Source organism: Numida meleagris, chromosome Z (assembly GCF_002078875.1).
Source record: "Numida meleagris isolate 19003 breed g44 Domestic line chromosome Z, NumMel1.0, whole genome shotgun sequence".
NCBI classification, from domain to species: Eukaryota; Metazoa; Chordata; class Aves; order Galliformes; family Numididae; genus Numida; species Numida meleagris.
In genome coordinates, this window is record NC_034438.1 from 37,244,245 (window position 1) to 37,266,903 (window position 22,659).

The 22,659-nt window shown below is 38.3% G+C and overlaps 1 protein-coding gene across 7 annotated transcripts; it reads right to left on the minus strand.

The window, feature by feature from the left end:
* On the minus strand, positions 81 to 22,275 carry CARNMT1 (carnosine N-methyltransferase 1). Of its 7 annotated transcripts, XR_002433735.1 has the most exons (10): positions 21,596 to 22,116; positions 17,258 to 17,453; positions 16,130 to 16,293; positions 10,288 to 10,428; positions 6,043 to 6,221; positions 4,340 to 4,453; positions 3,439 to 3,542; positions 2,490 to 2,606; positions 2,079 to 2,125; positions 81 to 1,300 (listed from the first exon to the last, which is right to left on the minus strand). XR_002433735.1 is itself a non-coding variant. In XM_021381642.1 (9 exons), the coding sequence occupies exons 1-8, from the start codon at positions 22,099 to 22,101 to the stop codon at positions 2,505 to 2,507; spliced, it is 1,506 nt and encodes a 501-aa protein (XP_021237317.1). In that variant the 5' UTR covers positions 22,102 to 22,116; the 3' UTR covers positions 81 to 2,125; positions 2,490 to 2,504. The 7 variants fall into 7 exon arrangements, 4 of the variants coding, with proteins under 4 accessions (XP_021237317.1, XP_021237318.1, XP_021237319.1 ...); XR_002433734.1 differs by having other exon boundaries at positions 2,079 to 2,606; XM_021381642.1 differs by having other exon boundaries at positions 81 to 2,125.

Genomic DNA, 22,659 nt, shown 5'->3' on the forward strand with positions numbered 1-22,659 from the left:
CCGAAGCCCGCGTAACCACGAGCAGGAGCGCACGGCAACTAAGCCGTACTCAAGCCAGCGACAAACCACACCGCACCTCGTGTCGTACTGCAAACTTTAATGTCTGAGAAAAGTCAAGTTCATTACACACATTAAAAATAGCAGAAAGTTCACGCAGAGACATGAAGCTTCCAATCCCCATCTTGTGACTGTGCTGTGTGTGCACTACATATAAATAAAAATACAGGAAGCTTTACATTTGTCGAACGTACTCCATACACGGAAGCATTTGTTACGCCAGGATCTTGGAGCGCACTCACACTGGGTGCAGTGGGCGGAGCGTGGCCACAGCGGTGATCCCGGGCAGGTAGGGCAGAGGGTCCAGCGCCACTGGCTCACACCTCTGATGCACAAGGCTGTGCTGCTTCCAGCTGTTACTGTAGCTGCTACACATTAAAAGGAAATCCGTGGGGGAAAATCGGCATTTTCCAAATGAAAAATACAAGCACATCACTATATACATGATTAAAGTCAGTAAAACCACTTCCTATAACCAGTGCTAAAAATGGCACTTGTGACGATGTGGGGCGGCAATGAACAAACCCCAGAGAACAAAGGATAGCAATGTTCAACCAGAATGCAAGAGTTCAGTTTCCCATGTGTAGGAAACATGGCATGTTGGGTATAGCCACCGACTGGTAGGGTGGGAAACATGGCAGCCCTCAGCCTGGGCAGGACTGACATTCAGCTAACTCTGTTTGACTTCAGGGAACCTGGAAACCAAAACGCTAATCTTGTTTCAGCTAAGGAAAAAATAAAGTGAAGAAACACAAAGTCCATCCAGTAACCAAAGTAACTAGTACAACAAGACAGTGAAAGTAACTGAAGATTTTTTTTTCTTGAAGGTGTGGAAGGGCTTTTATTTTAATTCCCTTGCAGTAGCGGTGTTTTAAAAATCTTTCTTGGACCAAGGCAGAACCTCAGCAATTCATTAATGGGAGTAAAATCTTGGCAGTGCAGTTCAAATAAGAGTATTTTACGTAAAGCTGAAAGCTTCCGTAGTCCAGAACCTTTTATTCTCAGTAAAAATTCTGACCAGAAAGGGGCACAGTACTGAAACACCCACAGTCGCTCTTTTCCTATACGCAGTGTTGAAACTATTTAAAAAACAAACAAAAAAACAACCAGAATTGTGTTTTTCTTCCGTGCTAAAACTTCCATTTTAGAAATGAAGGCACAAATGTCCAGCCTTAACAGGAAAAATCCAGAAGTTAATAATGGAAATATCAAGAAGATGTGATTATGAGATTATGACATCACCCTGAAAAAGGGACCGGAAATAATAGTAAACATTTATACAAGTCATTGTCCAGTGCACCATTATGACCCTGAAAACACCCTTAATTCCTTACCACAAGGTTCTTGTATTTTGAATAACAGTAAAGGTGGTACTGAAACTAACCAATACATTAAGAGAACAAATGGCTACCATTATACCTCCTCTAAGCACAGTAATTATCAATTGATGTTTTTTCATTTACATAACTTAAGCAACAGAAGATTCAGCCTTACTTCTATAAAGATTCGGCTAGGATTTGTAGATTAAATATCCACCTAAACCTCATTAGCCAGAAAAAAATTTAGGATAAGGAAACTAGAAGTAAGCCACTAAGTAGTAAAGTGCCTAAAGCTACAATGCTGACTCAGGTAAGGAAATTACTAAGTTACAGCACATTATTTACATGTAATTTTTTAAATTCCTCAAGAAAGAGGCATTTTTCTCTGTCACTACCTACAAGTGGCATGGATAACTCAGTTTTGCCATTAACATTAAAAAAAGAGATGAGTTCAAGGTTTATCATAACTTTGTTAATTATACTTTTAACACTTTGGCTTAAGCGATAAGTAGGTGACTCAAAATCAGTATGTTTTAAAACTACAAAGCATCCCATATTTTCATTTCAACACTATGAGATGATCATTTAGTTCCAACCCCCCTGCTGGGTTGCCACCATTCAATAGCAAATCATTTAATCATTTCATAAATTTTCAATCATTTCAGACCTTATAACTAATTTTAAACATATGTTTAAAAATACCTTTTTAAACGTGACGCAGCAAGCACAGTAAGAACCTCTGTGCATTCCTAACATCAGAAAGCAGAACAAAGGAAATCACTATAAATCCAAGAAAAATGAGGCAGCATTTGTAAAATTAGCTTGGTTCTGGCAAACAATTTTTATACCTAAGAAAACATTTTTGTTCTTAATGCATTCCAAAGCACAAAGACAGTGTATGCAAACATTTTGTCCTCCATTTTCACTAGTTATAGTACAAATACGTATGGCATAGTACATGTCTGGATAGCAACAGAAATATTAAGAAAATAGACACTATCTAAATCTTATTAGGAATAGGAAGGCACCACTGATTTGAGGTTGTGTCCAGACATCATTCAGTCCATATTATTTTTAATTCTAGCATTCAGGTAAAACTTTTTTCTGACTAACCTATTCAAAGCACTTCTATTCTGGTTTTCTCACCACAAACAACACACATTCATAGTAGTATTTCATCATGGAGAGTTCATTCACAGTGTAAGTTGACAGTACAGATTCTTTCTCCACCTGGAAAAAAAAGTGTAAGTTTTCAAAACATTTCTAAGCACTACACAAGCTTCTCTTAGTGAAAGAATCATAGAATGGCCTGGGTTGAAAAGGACCTCAAAGATCGTTGAGTTCCAACCCCCCTGCTGAGTGCAGGGTCGCCAACCACTAGACCAGGCTGCCCAGAGCTACGTCCAGTCTGGCCTTGAATGCCTCCAGGGATGGGGCATCCACAACCTCCCTGGGCAACCTGTTCCAGTGCGTCACCACCCTCTGAGTGAAAAACTGCCTCCTAATACCTAACCTAAATCTCCCCGTCTCAGTTTAAAACCATTCCCCCTTGTCCTATCACTGTCCACCCTCACAACAGTCGTAACCTATCTTGTTTATACATTCCCTTTTAATACTGGAAGGCCACAATGAGGTCTCCCCAGAGCCTTCTCTTCTCCAAACTAAACAGGCCCAGTTCCCTCAACCTTAGAATCACAGAATTAGCTAGGATGGAAAAGACCTACAATATCATCCAGTCCAACCATCCACCTACCACCAATAACCCCACTAAACTATGTCTCTCAACACAACATATAAATGTTTTTTGAACACTTTCTTCATAGGAGAGGTGCTCCAGCCCTGTTATTGTCTTGTATTGTCTAGAAACTGCTATTTAACTACAATCCATAGATTTCAAAGCCTCACGCTTTTCAAAAAATGAGGAAAGCAAATGTGTGACACAATTATACACATTTAGCTCTCCTATAAGTTATATGTCTATGATGCTAGCTTGAACAAACATTTAAGGAGTTTGCCCAGTCTCTACCAATACCGCTTAGTTCAAATTACACCATCTTCTTACCTCTATATGGAATCCATACTGTAGTATAACATTTTTTATATCCTCATAGCTTAATTCTATTGAAAGCTCATTTGCCAAATTTTCAAAGTGGTAAAGAAGAGGACCTAGAGTGCAAACATAAAATGGAAATAATAATCAAATATATCAAAAGCTTTTTCAAAATCAAAACTTTTTAAAAACCACATACTGAAAGTGTGAAGAATGCTAACATCCAGACCCACTACGTTCAAACACACTATCACTGAAATTTGGTTCTTAAAATGAAAGTCAGAATCTGTGCAAAATTACAATAGTTCAACCGCTTATGCAAGAATGAAGTCTCATTTCCCATCAAACCACATGTTCTGTACCTTGAACTTTCTTCCCTTCTATCAGTCTAGTACCATTGCTGTGTGCATTGAACAGAATGCAGGACAAGCCATGGTCTACTCAAGAGCTATGCTCACATTCTGTGACTGACAAGTTTCTCCTGTACAAAATGTTTAATGACTGAGTTTTGTCTGCCAGTCCCTCACCATAGGAGACTCAAAGCCTGTCTTTTTTTGAGATAAGGATATCCATAAACCTCATTTCCAAAACTTAGGAGCTTTAATTAAGAGCAAAAATACAGCACACTACAATTGTCAAATAACAGCAGCGTCACACATGAATAAGAAACCTAGCACTGGGAAGATACACTTCAACATTTCAAATCACATGGTGGTAACTTGACTGTAACTAACAAATATTTGAATAAATGCTTAACACAAAATTATCTAGTTTTCAAGCCATGGGTGTTCTCATTTCCACACAGTCTTTAGTACAGATGCCTTCATCCCCACTACTATTTTATAGTACTCGATGCCTGTTACGTGAGAAAAGAGAAGTCAGGGGTTGTGAGAAGAAAGTTGGTCACACTTGCCTACATTTATCCATATGCCTCCAGGCTTCAGTATTTTCCATATAGTATCAATATAATCAATAACATTATGTGCTGTATCAATGAAAAAGCAAGTTGCTATGCAGTCCCAAGTATCTGTGCAAGAACAACAAATTGTACAGATTAATTCAAATCTTCTTTTCCCCTGTAAAAATTCATCATTTAACACCGGTATTTGTTTATACACTCAGTATTTCCTTTAACTAACAGTAATGACTGAACATTTCATTTAGTTTAAAAGTAAACTGTCGTTTACAAGAAACTAAGTGCAAAACGTTTTATGTTAAAGACATTTAAGTTTGGATTTCTGCAGTCTACATACATGCTCTAAAACATTATACACAAATATATTTTTAATGCATTTTAAAATTAATTCTATACAGTCAAATAAAAACATTATAACACATGTGACCATTTGACAAAAATGAAGGCCCAAGCATACCATTACTCACCAGTCCTAAAACTTCACTATAAAACTATTAAAAATACACATGTAAAAGTATCCAGTGATGTGGGGCCTCTCTGGACATATTAATATCTAGAAGAATACAGTGCTCTACACTGAAGTGGACTTTCACAAATCACATAGCTCTAAAGTAACTGAAAATTTCTCCAATAAATAACAAGCAAGATCTTTCAAGGACTACCTTTTAAAGCATGAATCTCCCTGTTTGTCTCTAAACATGTATCCTTGAAACTGTAAAAGTTTAAGCTTCTGAAATAAAAAAATAAAAATCTCAATTTATCTCCAGCACTGGATACTCTTAAGATAACAACTTCAGAAAGGCAAGCAACTGTAAGGAAAGAAACCACTACAAAAGTACCTGGAAGACTAGCTGCACACACACACACAAAAAACGTTGATCAAAAAATATTTAATTATGGTGAAAAACTGTTATGAAAATAAAAGGGGTGGGAGCTGTAACAAAAAAAAAATAGGCATTCCAAGCGATAATCAAATACTGTGTGACAATAAAATATTAACTTCTATATAAGCTTACTATTTATTTAGCTCTACCAGGTTCTCAAGTGTTAAAATGTTAAACTACATCTATAAGTGAAATAAGTGTTGTTTTTGATCAAGTCTTGTACACGTAACTGATGGAGTAGGTGCTAAATATGGTAATCTGCAGGCTAATTTAACTTAGTCATAATAGGCTACTTTGGCTGCAATGAAAACAGCACACTGAAAACCTGATATTGCAAGAGAAAATAGTGGTATTTCTACTGGCAGAAGTCTCAGTCTTCGTTATCTACCACCCCTACAGAGTACCTCTGAAATATTCATGACTGACCAATAAGCACACATACATCTGCTTTCGTAACAGGAAATAAATCAGTAAGAAATACAAATTTGTATTTTTTGCACCAAATAAGAAAATTGACTCTTTCGATTGTTGTTCATAACATCGTTTTACTCCATCAGGTTAACTTTTCCTTAATTTTTCCATGTTGCTTCCTCTTCTAAAAGAGATGACCATAACAAATGTTCATTAGGAAAGAATGCATCCTTTTTTTTTAATAACCAAAATTAAAAGTTGATTTAGAAAAATATCTTGCTACAGCTAGTATTTTTTTGCTTAATGCTCATACATATCAGTTCTATTCTATTTACATATTCATATATTACAATCATAACAAATACTCTGAACTATGTGGATGGTCTAAATGATACTTTTACTCACTGCACTCAGAGTAAATTTCTTGAAAATCCCCTGCCGTCATAGAGAAGTTTGAACCAGAAGGTAGACTGTGAGGATCAACATCAGGGAAATAAATTGGACGTATTTGATCTGCAGATCTTTTGTTATTGCTAAACTGATGAATCCAGGGATAAAGCTTACATGAGTTAACTTCAGAACATCTAGAAAATATGGAAATTGGAACAATTCAGTTTCAACTAATTGCTTACATATTATCTAGAGATGTACGAGTCAAACTTTCAACATACATATTTTTTGTTCAAGAAGTTCATGCCAAAGCTATTACTGGTTTTTGGACCTATCTAGTTCATAACAATTCAGGCTGCCCAACAATTTATGAACTGATCAAAATACCAAGTTCACTCTGACTTGGTGGAACCACACAGTAACTGCCTTTTCTTCATTTTAATTTCTCCTTTTCTCCTTTTTACAATTTTTCCTGATTTTTCCATTGAAAATGAGTAAAATTCCTTGCACTGAATTACTGAAATTTGTGATTCAGTACCCGTAGTAAAGATAAGCTTTTTTGCATCAGCTTTTTTTTTTCCCCCATTTACAAAAAGAATTATCTTACTTCCATACTTGTTTTCAACTTTCTTGGCAATATTTGTTCTCATCCAAGGCTCTTCTTCTTCTACGCTTAATTGTAAGCGTTCTGAAGCCCAGCAAAAAAAAAAGCATTTTTCAGACACTAACTGAAATAATGCATTTATATTAAAAAAATCAATTTTGCAAAGTATAATAGTTTTGTGATATCATTTTAAGTTAGCAATACCTAGAATATTCCAATTATGCTAAGTAAGAGCCTACACTAAATATGTCCTGGTAAAATAGAACTTGTGGATTGACATGACCATCTAGAAGAACATTTATTTGAAAAACTGAAAAAACAGGCATGAGAGCATGAAGAGCACCTTTTCCCACAGGCCTGCAAAATCAATCTTTAATTAAAAAATGAAGCAATTTTCTTCTCCTATGACAAAGTGAATTCTGCAGTGAAGCCCAATTATTAAGGCCATGTTACACATGTGTAACGAATTATTCAGATAACAGAGGACACATCTATCCAACAGGACACACAGCAAACACTTGTAAGCTGCAAGCAGTCTACCAGGTTATAGAAAATGCACTCTTCACTGGCGGATAAAAAAACCAGCTCTGTCAAAGTCTTAGAAACAACAACTTGTACCTTCACTGTGTTATATTTGTATTAACTCAGTAAAAACAACAACAACAAAAAAACCCACAGTACTGATGTTGTATGAGCAGCAGTATACTGAGCACATGAACTGATAATTATATATCCGTTGTGTATGGAGACAATCAGATATATGCAATTAGCCAAAGAAAGCAATTAGGTAAAAAACCCTAAACAGAGGGACATCATATTCTTAGGACAACATTTCTAAATCTGCCAACAAACGTTTTGTGTTAGCTATTTCAGCATTCTCCACATGCTCACAGTCAATTTGCAGCATCCTAAGAATATTTTTGTGTAAGAATGAAATTTTCCAAAAAAGCAAGGAGAAGAAAAAAAATCTGAGTAGATCAGAAAGGGATTTTTCCTGAGCTACAAGGGAAGACACACCTCTCAGTATTTTTTTCCAGTACAAATTATATCCATGTAGACTTCCCAACAGTTCCAGAAGGAATAACTAATTTAGTATAAAATACTAATTCCTCTGTCCACAGTCCCACTTGAAAATCTTCCATTTTACCTCAAAAAAAAAAACAACAAAACAACCAAAAAACCAACAAGCAATGAAACTAAGAAACTTCTGCAGGCCTTTACATCTCCATCTTTCCAGCAAAACATGTTAGATAAAGTTAACACCTTCATGTAAAACTGTGACATGTTTCATTTCTTTCCAAGTAAGGGCAGAACATTTACTGTGCAACACTCCGTCTGAAAAGCTTGCACTGCAAAAGACGGTGAGGTCAAATCTTACTTCTGACCATGGATTTTAAAATAAAATGCTTAACTACTTTCATCCTAAGGCACTCATGGACATGCAATAAGTAGAATTAAGCAGCCTTCTCAAATTGCAAGATTTACCTACAAAGATACTCTTTCATGAGGCCAAGGACTAGCCCATTTTTAATTACTGTGAATTCTACTTAAAAGCTTTTCTTAAAGCACTTTGCTGTCATTTGGATGCAAAATTATATATCACTTCAGCTGAACTTTTGGTATGTCTTCCAGAGGCAGGAAAACAGGTTACGCTTTTTACAGTGTTTGTTCTTAATAAAAAACAAAGGGAGTCTGTTCATCACCTATGATCACCTCTGCCATCTGTTATAGACTGAACTCATCTAAACGCAACAAAAAGAAACCAGCAGTAAGAGCCTTACACAAAAAAGAAAAAGCAGAATCATACAGGAGTCTTGGAGCCATTGGAGGTTAACCACTCGAGAATAAGTGTATTTTCAGATTAGAGCTTCCCAGTAACGCATTTTAATTTATGCACTCTATTTTTTATTTCAAATATTCACAAGTGAACATAGTTAGGCCTTGATGCACTTTCTACATATAATGCTATTAAACCTCATTCATGGTGGAAAAAAAAGTCATAATTTACAAGAATTAAGTTTTTTACATGTGTTAAAATCACCAGGTATCTCTGTAGACAAAAGACTTCAGTCACATATAGAAGAAGCCCACTGTAGAAGTAGACTTGATACTCAAGACAGTATCTTATATTCCTAAAAATAGACTAAGGTTAGATAGAGGAAGAAGGCAGATCGAATCTGTAAGCATACACTAGCAAAATCCTTGTTATTTTATCAAATGAAAACAAAAATGAATTAAGACTGGAGCTAAAGATTAATTTGCAAAATTTTTGAAGTCCTTTTTTCTTTTCACTCATCTTTAACTGCTATGTTCTGTTAATATTGATCACAGGCTAACCAGGAACAGACACCTAATGCTAAAATTAAAATACTCAAAATTCCACAAAACCTTCCTAACAGATGTCCCAAGGCATAATCAGATCTGATAGAAAGGAATCAGCTAAAATGACTGGAATTCAGTTAGTGTAGCAGTTACCAGTATTCTCTTCCCTGCTAATAACAAAACTTGTAACTGGTAACTCTCCCAGAAACTAAGTGACATTCAATTTGACTATGTAAGATCTAATACAGTTAGGAAATCCAGCATATACATGCCTTCTTGCTAAATACATTTTATATAAATAGAAAGCCACAGGCAAATGTTTAAAGATCCCATATTTAAGGAAGGTAAAAAACATGTCACATGTCTGAGCCAATACGACAGCTGACTGATGTTCCTCAAAATGGGAAATTAATACTTAATACCTTAATACCTAAGAAACAAAGTTTATTTGGTTAGGGAGCAGAAGAAGATGACTTCTTTTTAGTAGCTGCAAGGTATTAGGCAGATAACTGATTTTTCAATATGAAGTTAACTGGCAATCAGTCTCTGAACTTCGTACAAAATAACCATGAAAACAACAAAACCCAGACAAACCTCTTTCATATACCCAATCTTTCCACCCTAATCCTTAGAGGAACAGTTAGTTATTTTTGGCGCCTTCTTTCCTCTCTAAAAAGTTCCTCATGAGATCAGTAATTTCCAATGGATGTGACAGAAAACCGAATACAAAAATTTCATTTTAAATTAAACCTATATAGTGAAATCTATTACATTCAAATTTATAACCTTAGTGTAACTGAAGAACTAATAACATTTTAGATGTTATCTCATGACAGGACTTGCTTAAGAAGTGGCTCAGTGTATTTGCTCAGTTGTTTTCCATTTAAAAATGGTGCCTAAGATTTTAGTATGGAATCTAACACTTATCACCACCATCAAATATCATGCATGTAATTAATTTGTCAATATTTGACAACCTGTGAAATAGGTGTGCATTTTTTTCAGAAAATGATGTGAAATAAAAACGGTAGCACTTGAGTACTCAAGGTTACACAGGGAATCTGTGATAGAATCCGGGCATTTTAAGTTTCATAACTTAAAACTCATGTTTCCTACCACATTCATAATGACTCACCCATAAGACTCAGACATAAGCTTCTCTTCTCCCAGTTATCCCAATCATTATTTGCATCAAAACATTCTAAAAAGTGGTTATCAGTGTCCTGTGTTATGACTTACAAATCTGTTTTATTTATCTAATTTTTTTCTTATAATAACTTTGCCTCCCTTTTACCTGTAGGTTTTGATCAGCAAGTAAAACATAAGCTATATACCTGTTGAGTACAAAGTTAGAAGAAAAGAGCATAAAGAGGCTCCATTCATTTCCTTGGCAAGCATAACCGAGCATAGCTATTTCCCACGCCAATCTACCTAGCCCAGCACCAGGTACCAGGATATTAACTTTGGAGAAATCCCTGCAACAGAACAAAAATAATAGTTAAATGTTTATCTGATACCTCTTAAACAAGCTTACAGAGGTCCAGTCAAACAATTTTTTCCCCATATACTTGGATATTATAAGTGTTTCCTGTGCGACTTATTAGAGGCAAATGGAGCCAGTTCAGATCATTTAACCGTACAGTCAATACAATTCATAGAAAATGACCAAAAAGAACATAAGAAACCCTTATTGAGAATACAGTGCATAAATACAAAACAAAATATTTTTTCTGAAAACTTTTACAGTTATCAAGCTAAAATAATTTCTTAAGTGAATTTCAGGAAGAAAGAACAATTACATATCATGATTTTCTTTTTCTACGATGATCGCTGATAACTACTGCATATTCTAGAAATCTTCTTGCTTAAATTGTATGGAAAATAAACAAGCATTTGGGGATCAGAAACACAAAGCAAATCAAACTTCGGTGAGATGATGAGCAATTCAGACTGTAAAAACTTTACAGAAGTTACCCTTTCACAGACTGTGGGTGTTAAATATGCCTATTAAGTGACATAGGATTTCCTAAACCAAAGTACTGCACTACTTTCCACCCTTTCACTTGCCAAAATTGGATATCAGTGTAAGAACATCAGAATATGACCAGCACTGTGTAGCTACTGACAGATTCACACAAACTGCTCTCATCTTCCAAGGCCAACAACTAATAAATAGAACAAGAACGGCTCTGTCAGGCAAAAAGGCTATATATATATATATAGCCTTATATATATATGTATGTATATGTATGTATATGTACGTGTATATATATATACACACACACATATATTCTGATATACTTGCATCACAGTGGAACCAAACCTTCCCTCCTGAAAGAAAAACACTCCCACACGAAACTGAATAGATACATCATTAAAAACATAATTTTCCGGTTTCCAGTCCTGAACAAGACTTTGTAATTTCATATATCAAGTACAGTAGTCCATCCTCTCATTGCATGTTACCTTCAAAAACAAACAAGTTATGTATGCAATTAAATGAATAAAGCCACAATAAGCATTTTCAAGTATACAATGAAAGAAAGCAAAATGCAAAGCCTAAGACTACTTAAAAATTCAGACTGCCAAAACAGATTCAATAGAGCTACTAAGCTGCTGCATAATTGTGAAGTTGAGCCTGGCAGATATGCAAATTCTAAAAAGCAGTACATCTCTAGAAGGTTATTACCCAAACATCTGAAGAAAGTATTACCTTGTCTAATGGCCATACAAACTGACAAAGCAGTTTCAACTGTGCCTTTTGGTTTGCAGCTTAATCATGTTAACTACTGAAACCTCCCATCTAAAAAATCAAAATCATTTTCATTCAAATATACTTACAGCTATTTTGTTTTCGGATTAACAAGTAACAGGATGTCACGACTTTGTAACTACTTAAGATCTGCAAAGCAACAGCTTTCCTTGCCTGTTCTACAAGAAAAACCAGAAGTAAGCTAGCCATGAAGTCCTCCTTAGAAAACAGACAAATTCAAGGAAAAACTACTTGCTCAACACAAACCTTTTGAAAATAGGAACTCAGAATAGATTATTCAGGTAGAAGATGCTCATTCTTGAAGCTTTTTCTTTTAACAGTTGTGTATCCGTTCACCATTAAACCAAATGCACTTCTACCTTATGTATTACTTCATTTCCTTACAGTTCACCATTATCTCTGAAATATTTAGACCTGTGTGGACATTTTCACAGTAAAAGACAGGAGTGAAACAAAAAAGACATTTTTCTTAAAAATAACCTAATGACAAGGAGGTAGTTATACAGGTTTAATTACAGTTTACAGTTTGCACCTGTATTCAACCTAGAACAATATAAGGCCCCCAGACAAATTACCTTGTTTTAAATTGCTTGGAATTGGCTTCAATTTTTTTTTTTAATAAAGCACAACAACACTATTTGATAGAGCAAATTTTCACCTACAAAACACTGTTCATCAACATACTCAACAATATTAAATATGCATTTTCATCAGCGATGAACAAGAGCCTGCATGCCACACTTCTGAATATCTGCATGGAAATCCAGAATGTGGCTCGTCTTTCATGACACTAGATAAATAATGTAATTAGCAATGAAACTAGCTAAGAAGTATGATCACCTGAAGAGCAGAGTTTCTCCAAAGCTGGCAGTTCAGGCTTACACAACCCCAACCTGCAAAGCCTTCAGTGGACAGGAATAACACTGATGATACTCCTTGCTCTAAAAACCAATGGTTAAAACAAAGCTGCAGCTGAACCACAAATCTAGAGTAAATTAAAAACTCTAGGAAGACAGATGTATGTTATAGCAAGTTAAATAAAATCATATAAAGCAGGAGCTTTATGGTCATTATAATATGACTGACAGAATGCAAAAAGAAAGCCTAACGTTCAACCATAGGAATGCTTGAACTCCTACCCCTACTCCTCCACACCTTCCTCCCTACTCCCCACTGTATTAAGAAACTCAACACTGATTACTTCTTTTGGGCTGTCCTAACAGTATCTTGAAAATAATTTGCGGGACTAAATGATATATGTAAATTTCCAGTTAAAGCTGGTTCAGGAGGCCAAGTTAATGAGCTGAAGCTGATACATACCAAGGCTTATAGTTCTTAACCACGGAATCATATTAGCTAATTTGAAGGTTAACCATTTCCTTGTTCCTTCTGAACAAGAAATTCAATCTTTGTGTCCTTAAGAGTAACAGTCAGAAAGAACATAGAAGATAAAAGGAATATACTTAGATTTTCAACTTTAAGTTTCCCCTTAAAAAAATACTTCAACAATCATATTCCTTCAAGAAATAAAAATGTTTCACTGTTTTCTCCTACAGAAAACAATGATAATGGCTCTTTCAGGTCCAAGAAATTCAGATAGCTTCATCAAAAGGAGAACAATTATGTGAGCTGAATCACACGACGTAATTCTGTTACCAACACAGGAAACATACTGCTTCTTCAGGAAGATCTTTAACATAACTTCACCTCAAACTGCTTTGTTGATCCTACTAACATTTTCTGTGCTAAGAAGAAAGAAGGAATCATTCCTGAAGCGGAGCAAGAGGCAGAAAAATCTTCTGCTTTTTTTTTTTTTTTTTTTTTTTTTAAGTTTTAGATGACAGTCTTTGTCAGAAAACTGGACTGAAATACAAGATAACAGTGGCTCCTACTCAAAACGCTGTTCAAATTTACAGCTTATTTCAACCACTGTTTGCATCTGTTCTGCATCCCAGAACAGTGAGCATAATGAATACTTCATTACTTCCTTTCCTGTTCTTCATATATCAACATAAGAGAGTCACTCTTGCAAATAATAGCTACAACACAAGCATGCATGGAGCAAAAGATACTTGGGGTAGTTTTAAAAAAGTGTATTCCTTTTTCAGACAATTCCAGTGCAAGAAATCAATGCAAGTGTTGTTTACCATAAGTTGAATGCACAGTTCTGATGAACTCACTAAGAAATAAAGGATGGACTGTATTGATAATACTTCAAGTATTTCTATCTCCATCTTTTTCAACACAAAACATAATGATGCAAAGCTGCTTTCATTATCAAGTGCCAATAATACACTTTTTCCTCTAGTAATTCAATTTAATCTCAGGACACTTCAGCACACTCCACTCTAAAAAGGAACTGCAAGTGAGAAGAAATGTAGAACTGCACTTTGAGGTTCCATCTACAGGTTGTCTTCCCGCACGAACACTCATAGCCAGTCCTCTCAGGAGCAAATAGATTCTGAATCCATCATAAACATAACAGCAAGTATAATTTCATCACTGTCAGTTCAGGCCTCACCCATCTCTTTAAAATGAAATTGCTCTCCACCAAAACTTTAAAAAATGAACTAGACTGTCCAGCCAACCTGCATTGCCATGGAAGTTACCTCTTGCCAAGGCTGAGATTACAAGCCTTGCAATACACAAAGACAACAGCTCACTTTGAACTACCCTACTTCTTGTCTCAAAGAATACAGCAGCTTAGGACAGCCTGTGGTCACAGGGAAACAGACAATTAATAGTTTACCTAAATACTACCACAGCTCCATGATGACCACCAATATTAGACCTTTAAAATAGATATGTACATAATACACATTTGTTAAATACAATATATTTCAAATTCAACCTTGTAGTAGACATGTTTCATCTATACAGTGATATTTTGATATTCCTGCACCCAAAAAAAACCCGGCAATTCAGAGTTACCATAACACAGACAGAAGCACTGTCACATTAGTTGTGTCCAACTACTACCACCACCAGAATTCCTACTATTTTGGTACAGAGCAATCAACTTCAGATTTATTGTTAGTATCTTCTAGTATCATCTCGAGTTTATGTCAAGTAGGTACGAGATAAAACTTTCCAATTGCAGTCATGTATCTCTAAGACTCGAGGAAACAGTGACCTCTTCCACAACTAAAAAGGTTCTTTCTTTCTATCCACAGCATATACACCCTGAGTATCTGCTAACTTGCAAAGCTAGCGTACAGAAAAAAAAAAAATGAGTTGCTATTATGAAGACCAGAATGATTACTTTCAGAACTATGACTTTTCCTACAGAGCTACCCTAGATGTACATAAGGCAACTTACAATATTTAATTCACATGTGGGACACTATTAACACCAAAGGCATATTACAAGAAGCTCACCCTCATATAAAGTATCTGCAGTGGTGCATCTATATTGACAAAAATTAGCGCAAAGTGAAAGAAAAACCAAGCAAGCTGCTGGAAATTGCCATTTTACCATACAAGATTCCACTCCACGTTCTGTTACCATCAACTGAAAACTGAAAAATGGCCAGTGAAAAGTATTCATAAATTGGAGTAAGTCCATTATTAGCAATCACACAGAAAGAGGAAAATCCACAGTAACAGCCATCTGTAACAAAGCTAAATTCTGGCCTGTTTGATTTTTGAGTACCAAGCTTATGATTTTTCCCATTATGACTATGAAGTTTAAACTGAAATGTACTTTCTGCTGAGTGTCTAAATGCCACAATCATTAAATATGTAATTCTTGTAACAGTAATTTCTTCCTGGATTCCACCAGAATACTTCTACTTAAATTTACCTAAGAGAACCAAACCATTCTAACTATTGTTTTCATGTTGTTTTTTGAACTAGCTAATGCAGTAACAAAGCTACCCACATATGTGAAACAGTTGTTAAATAATACTGGCCTTGTAACTTCTGAAACCAACACAAGAATTAAATATTTGGAATAGAAATATACTGGGGGGTTACAAGTCGTCTTCTTTCCTTTTTTTCCTCCTTCCAACATCAAAGGAAATATTAATGCTTGAAGCTGTTACAAGGTTTTTTCTTTTTATCTGCAGCATAAACACTCTGAGAACCTGCTAACTTGCAAACACTAACTCGCTGAGCACAACCGAGTGAATTTAATGACCTCCTATGGCTTATTACTTCAGAAGTTAAAAGAAATCCTGTTATAAAAAGCTGCAGAAAAAGAATAAATCCTGGCTTACTATTTGTGAAGTTTAGAATTATGCTCTTTTCCAATACATTCTATTAAAAACTCTCTTGATTAATTCCATATCCACATCAATTTCAACACTTTTAAATCTAAGCTTTTCATTGATCTATAATAACTTTGTTAGATTCGTGCAACAGTACACGCACATACGAGAGGTTAAGTCTTAAAATACCATTACCATCTTTCTTTTGGAAAGTTCTTTACAATTTCACTAATTATTGGCTGGTAGCAGGAATCTCGCTCAGGTTTTCCCTCTTCACTCCAGTCTCTGACAAATTGCTTCAAAGTAGATTTTAATTTATCCATGTCAAACGTTGAAGCAGGTGTAATCTTTCCTCCTCCCTAATTAAAGTGGGGAAACACATGTTAATGAAAAAATGCATAAGTATCTTTAGTCTTGAATAACAAAATGTAAATCATATACAGACAATTAACATGCTATAATGCCTGCTGAGAGTTTTAGCCAGTACTTGACTTTCACTTCTGAAACCAGGGCTTGCATCCAGCCCAGAATCCTAAATTTACTGTGGTGGTCTCTGGCACCTAAAAGACTAGGTTCCATACCACAAAAGCAGTATGTAGTACAACAAAACAGAGCACAACTTGTAGTCCTTAGACAAGAAAGGAGCAGGGCTTCACTAGTGCAGGGGGCGAACTGTTTACCCTGAGATGATGATCCTGTTAGGTACTAATGAGGCAGTGCTAAAAAGCTTACACTAGCACTGCCTATTACTGTACCTCACCTGCAGATATCAAAAAGGACTTCAGTTTCCATCTCTGCCACTCTTTTAACCCTGAGTGCATTTTTTTTAATAGAGATGTCACAGTGAAAAAGCAGATCAATAGTGAAAAACCTTTACAGATGGTAACAGTCAGAATATTTGGCCAAATTAAAACTGTGACTGATTCAGAATGCCACCAAAAAAAATCCTACAGAAAGATAGACAATGCTATTTAAACTGTATATAGTTAACTGAAATATCAACTTTAACAAGGGTGGAGCTAGAACTCCGGAGCCAAAAAAGTTTTCTTTTTAATTGTTTTGTTTTTAAAATTGTAATTACTGCAATTTGCAATTAGCTTTCATTAAAGTAACTACAAAGGCTAACAACACTGTTTCATTGTCAGCCCTACAAGATGTGAAAGATGAGAATGAGAAAATATAAGCAAACAAGAAATCATAGAGGAGAAAAAAAGAGCAAAAGGAAAGTAAGCCAGACACCTAAAGGCATTAAACAGAAATACAGAAAATTACAAGGTGTACAGAATTTGATTCTGGAGTATGAAAAAGTCAGTTTTAACATACGTCTTCTCCATATTCTTTATTTTCAAACATATGAACGCAGTCATTCACAATGGTCTGTAGTATTTCTTGATTATGATCGATGCACTTCCGAATCTTGTCAAGGTGAGGAAGGAATTGAGGAAGAAGACTCTGCTGGTTAGCTGGGAGGGATTTAAACTGCCTCTCAGTTCTGTTCACGCGTTCATGCATATTCGTTCTAGAAAGGAAGAAGTTTAACATCTTTAGATACTTAGCAGCAACAACAGCACTAAACACAAGCAATTCTCTCTAGGCTACACCACTTAGAATTATTAATTTCTTTAAATTAAAAAACTGTTCAGACATTGTAACTGCTTACCAGAAAGAAAGTTTTCAAGAACTTTTTAGGTAAAATAGTTACTTTTAGCTTTTCCACAAAATTGAATAAACAATCAATACATGAACTCATCAAAAATAGACAGACTGCTTCCCAAAGCCTATTTACATTGAATGAAGCAAGCAAGTGCTGTGGTAACCTTTGGCACAAAAAGGATATGGAGTGAGAACAGGGATCCTCAATGTCAATTGCTTCTGAAAGAACCATAACAGCAAAGACAGCTAGAAAACAAGAGTTCTCATACTCCAACTGAGATACTAAACTTCCTTATTTTAACAGCATATTTCATCAAGTGCAAATACTGCAAATTTGATAGTGTACCTGACCCAACCTAACTGTAACTTCTCCCTTTACCAAAAATAACTGTTCCAGAGAAAAAAATAAACCTACTGCCAAGAGACAAAGGATTTTTTTTCCATCTCTTTCTTGTCCTCTTCCTCACCTGAACAGTTCCAGCACCTTTTGACAGTACTAGCACTAACAAAGCCTGCCAGAAAACTGACTTGCTAACTCAGACCAGAGCCCTTTAAGACAGTTCTATTTGATTTGTCTTTTCAGCAAGCTAAGCCAACTGAGCACAGTCACAGCAACTATGGAAGGTAAAGGTCGTGATGCCAGAACAAGAGATATTGCCCCTTTGGATAGGAGCAAATCATTTTCTCACATGAAGTCATACCACAGTTTCTCAAACTTTCATGTCAGCTTACTGTAGTAGAGCTGAGAATTTGTAAGGCGTTGTGCTGCTTTTGAGTGGGGTAGAATTCATCTCCCGTGCAGTAGCTCATATGGTGGTTTATTTCTGACTAGAAGCTGTAGCTATTGCTTCTACATGCACTATCAAGGCCTTCTCTTTCTCATGCTGCCCAGCCAGCCAGGCTGGGGACACACAGTCAGCGTAACTGACCCAAACTGTCCAAAGGGCTATGTTGTACTGGATGACATTGTGCTCAGCAGTAATAGCTGGGGAAAGGAGGAGTGTCTCTTCCCCAGAAACCAGTATCTGTGATCAATCATCATTTTCCTGGAAATGGCTAAATATCTCTAGTCATGAGAAGTCACAAGTGAATTCTTTATTTAGTTCCATATGCTTGTGCACTTTCTGCTTTAGTTATTAAATTGCATCCCATGAGTTTTCACATTTACGTTTCATACCATCCTCCTCACTGCACAGTGGAGAGTGAGCAAGTAGCTGTGCAGGCCTCAGCTGTCTGCAACTGGCGCAGCTGCTGTAATTTTAGTTGCAGCCTCAGTCTGGAAACTTGACCAGTTAACATCCCCAATGTTAATCTCCATTCATACTATCAAAAAGGGCATGTTCACAGTAACATATACACACTGAGTTTATCTGATATTTAAGAACAATGAAGCACTGAAGAATAGTACAAAAAAAAAATCCTGATTCTGTAGCATGGGGTGTCCAAACTTTTGGCTTGCTTGGGACATGCTGAGTGAAGAAGAGTTGTCTCGGGCTACATATACAAAATATTGTAAAGTTAATGCATAACTAACAATTTTTACGCAAATAACAACAACAAAAAAAGAGAGCAACAAAGACACAAAACCAGTGAGATATTTGACATTGTTTCTGGGAAACTAAGACAACAGTCTACTTTGATGGTGTTGTGATTTAACCTGGCAGGTGGCTAAGCACTACACAGTTGTTCACTTCCCAGTGGAATGGGGGAGAGAATTAAAAAAAAACAAAGCAGAACTTGGGGGTTGAGATAAAACTATTTACTAAGATAGAGAAAATAGTTATGATTATATACTCACACATATAGAACTAATGGTGCACACGTAACTACTCATGACCCCCCAGCCGATGCCCAGATAGCACCCCTAAGTGGCAGAAGAGAGCCAGGTGTAATCCCACCCCCTTTCAAAACTGCTTCCACTTGATGTCATATGGCACAGAATGTCCCTTTGGCCAGTTTGAGTCAGCTGCCCTAGTTCTGTTCCCTCCCAGCTCCTCAGGTCCTTCGCTGCAAATGGCCTTGGTTTGGTGCACTGCTCAGCAGGCAACCATCAACACCTGTGTGTTCTTCTCCTAGAATCAAAAGATAGCTTCGTACCAGACATTGAGAAGACAATTCCATCCCAGCTGAAACTAAGGCAGATGGAAGTAGCTGCAATTCTCAGTGAGCTGTCAAGGTGCTCCGAGATTTCTGATGAAATTTTACTCTTCCTGTGCTTCATCCTTGAAAATAACTGTTCACAAATGCAGGTACCGCTACAAGCGATAATATGAATAAGGCATGATTATGAAGAGATGGATATTTTTCTTTGGTAAGAAAGGGCTTATAAAAGTCTGGTAGAGAGACATGATCTAATTTTTCTTTGAGTTGAAAGTCTGATTGTAACTCTATACACTCCATTTGAAAATTCTCAGACAATGTATTCAGTTGACATAAAAATGGAGTCATAAATATACCAAAAAATTGATGATTGCATGTGGTGGGCTTGAGAGATGTTAGCACTGCACTGCTCTCCCCTCCACAGCGTTCCATGGTCACCTACACAGTCTGCACTTGAGCTCTGTGCAATCGACTCATGAGTATCACTAACAATCACAAAGTAATGTTACAAATTTATGATATTTTGAGGCTTCATTACTACCTTCATTAGTCCACAGCTGCATGTGGCCCATGGGTTGAACATGCCTATTCTATAGAAATCACAATGGCTGCTTAGCTCAGTACCAACATTTTTAAGTTTCGCCAGTAAAACTCTTTCAATCATAATGCTATATCCTTTTAATGTTGAGTTGGCAATCTTTTTGAAGAATGAAAATTCACTGAAATCAAAAATACAAAATATGAAGTTGTGTCTGTCTGCCTCCAGCCTTTAATCTGGACTGATCTGAAGATCTACTGTTCATACAGGTGCTTCCTATTAACTCTTTAAATTATTAATACACGTAACACCACTTAAACTTCGTTACTTCTCTGAAGCAGGAGTAATTTACTTCAATTTCTATTTGATTTCTAGAAATTAAGTCAAATCCATTCGTTACATGTTTACTGAAATTGAGGGCTTCAAAAGCAACCCAGTATCACAAGTGAACACGAAGTCGACACGGATGTTCCTACTTTCTAAGGCCAGAACATACCTTTAAATCACCAACATTACAGCTATTTGTTATACCAACAGGCAGTCTTTGATATGGCCAAAGTGAATTAAAGAATTCTGTTTGAAGAAAACATCAAAACATCATACAGTTCAACCTCCCGCTCAAACAGTACTTTTGATAAACAACAACAGAAAGAAAAATATCCAAGACAGAAAAACAGTAAACAGAAACAAAATTTAGGTATCACCCACTCACACGAAGAACCTCACAGAATATGCTTAATTTACGCTGACAAAAAAAGGCTCTGCTTATAATAATGGGTGAACAAAAGTATAAAATAAGTAGTGTAAGCACATCCCAAATCCACTTACCAAGCCTACAGTAACAGGAGACAGCTTTCTGAAATGACTTTTTCACCCAGCCTCCCTTCGCCACTTGACTTGTTGCCCTTTCATTCGATGGATTCAGACAACTCCTTTCTTTACCTTTTTCCTAGAGACAGTGAGCCGTTTTTGGAATCATCAAATTCCCGCAGAGCCCTAACTATCAGAAATGGCCTCCTTCAGGCCTATTAACAGGTGATCTGAACAATTAACAATAGCCAAAACATCATTTTCCCTTCTTGGCCAGTAGGTGCTACTGCTGTTTCCGACGCTTCACCAAGCATCCAAGCGTTTCACCTTAGCAAAGCACCCTTCTAGACCACCGCTTCAGGATGCGCTGTTTTTCCCTCCAGGCCTTCCCGCCGACACCGGGACGGCGGTGCGCGCCCAGACGCGAGGGGCGGGGGCAGGCCCGCACCCGGAGGCAGAGCCCGGCGGGCGCCCCGCAGCCCGGCGCTGTCACAAGGGGCCAGCGGCTCCGGGAGCGGGCAGCGCCGCACACCGCAGCGTAAGACGGCAGTCGCGGTTACCCGTAGTATCGGAAGGCGTTGATGATTCTCCGGAAATGCTCCCGCTCCATCCGCTCCTCCTCCGCCTCCTCCTCCACCCTGGCGGCCGCCGCCAGCGCCCTCGGCTCCTGCGGCTGCCGCCGCCGCCGTTCGCCGCTCCTCCAGGCCTCCTGCTCCCCCTGCGGATCGCCGCCCCCGCTCTCCGCCGGCCACGGGAGCCGCTCCTGATCCTGCTGCTCCTCCTCGCGGCCCCGCCGCAGCCCCCTGCGCATGGCCTTGGCCGGCGGATCTCTGTCGCCGCGGGGCGGTGGCGGCAACACTGGCTGTGCCTCTCGGGACACCGCGCACGCGGCCAACATCCCCCTGCCGGCAGCCGCCGCCAACAGTTGCGCACGCTCGATCGGCCGCTTCCGGAGAGAGGCGGGCCCAGCCGCGCGCAGGCCTCGCTGAATACGCGCACGGACGGGCGGGGCGGGGCGGGGCGGGGCGGGAGAGAGGCGGGGCGGCTGGCACAGGCGCAGATACATCGCGTGTCTCCTTGCGGCTCCTCGCTTCCGCCCTTGAGACAGGCGAGCCCGGCTCCCGCAGGCGGCGGTGGCTGCTCTCTCCTGTCGTGTCCGTATGGGGGCGCGAGGTTTCAGCTGCCGGCGGACCGTAGAGTCCTTCCGGGCTGTTCGCGCGGCGCTTTCAGGGGACGCAACTCTCCGTGCACTGACCTAACCTGGCTTCATCCTTCACGAGCGCGCTGCTCCCCAAGGCTCCGCATGGGCAGTAGCTCCCCCAGCCCTGCTGCCCCACCGCGGGCCGCTCTCCAGAGCTGCAGCTCCGCCCGGGGGCTCTCCATGGGCTGTGCCTCCTTCAGGCCTCACCCACTGCCGCACCGCGGGCTCCTCCGTGTCTACACGTGGAGATCGGCTCCGCGTGGCGCCCGCGGGCTGCAGGGAGCAGCCTCTTCCTCCGTGGGCCTCTCCTGGGCTGCAGGGAGCTGCTGCTCTGCGCCTGGATCTTCTCCTGCCCTCCTCCTGCACTGGCCTCGCAGGCACTGTTTAAAGTCAGACAGCCCATCAGTGCATTCGAGCAAAAGC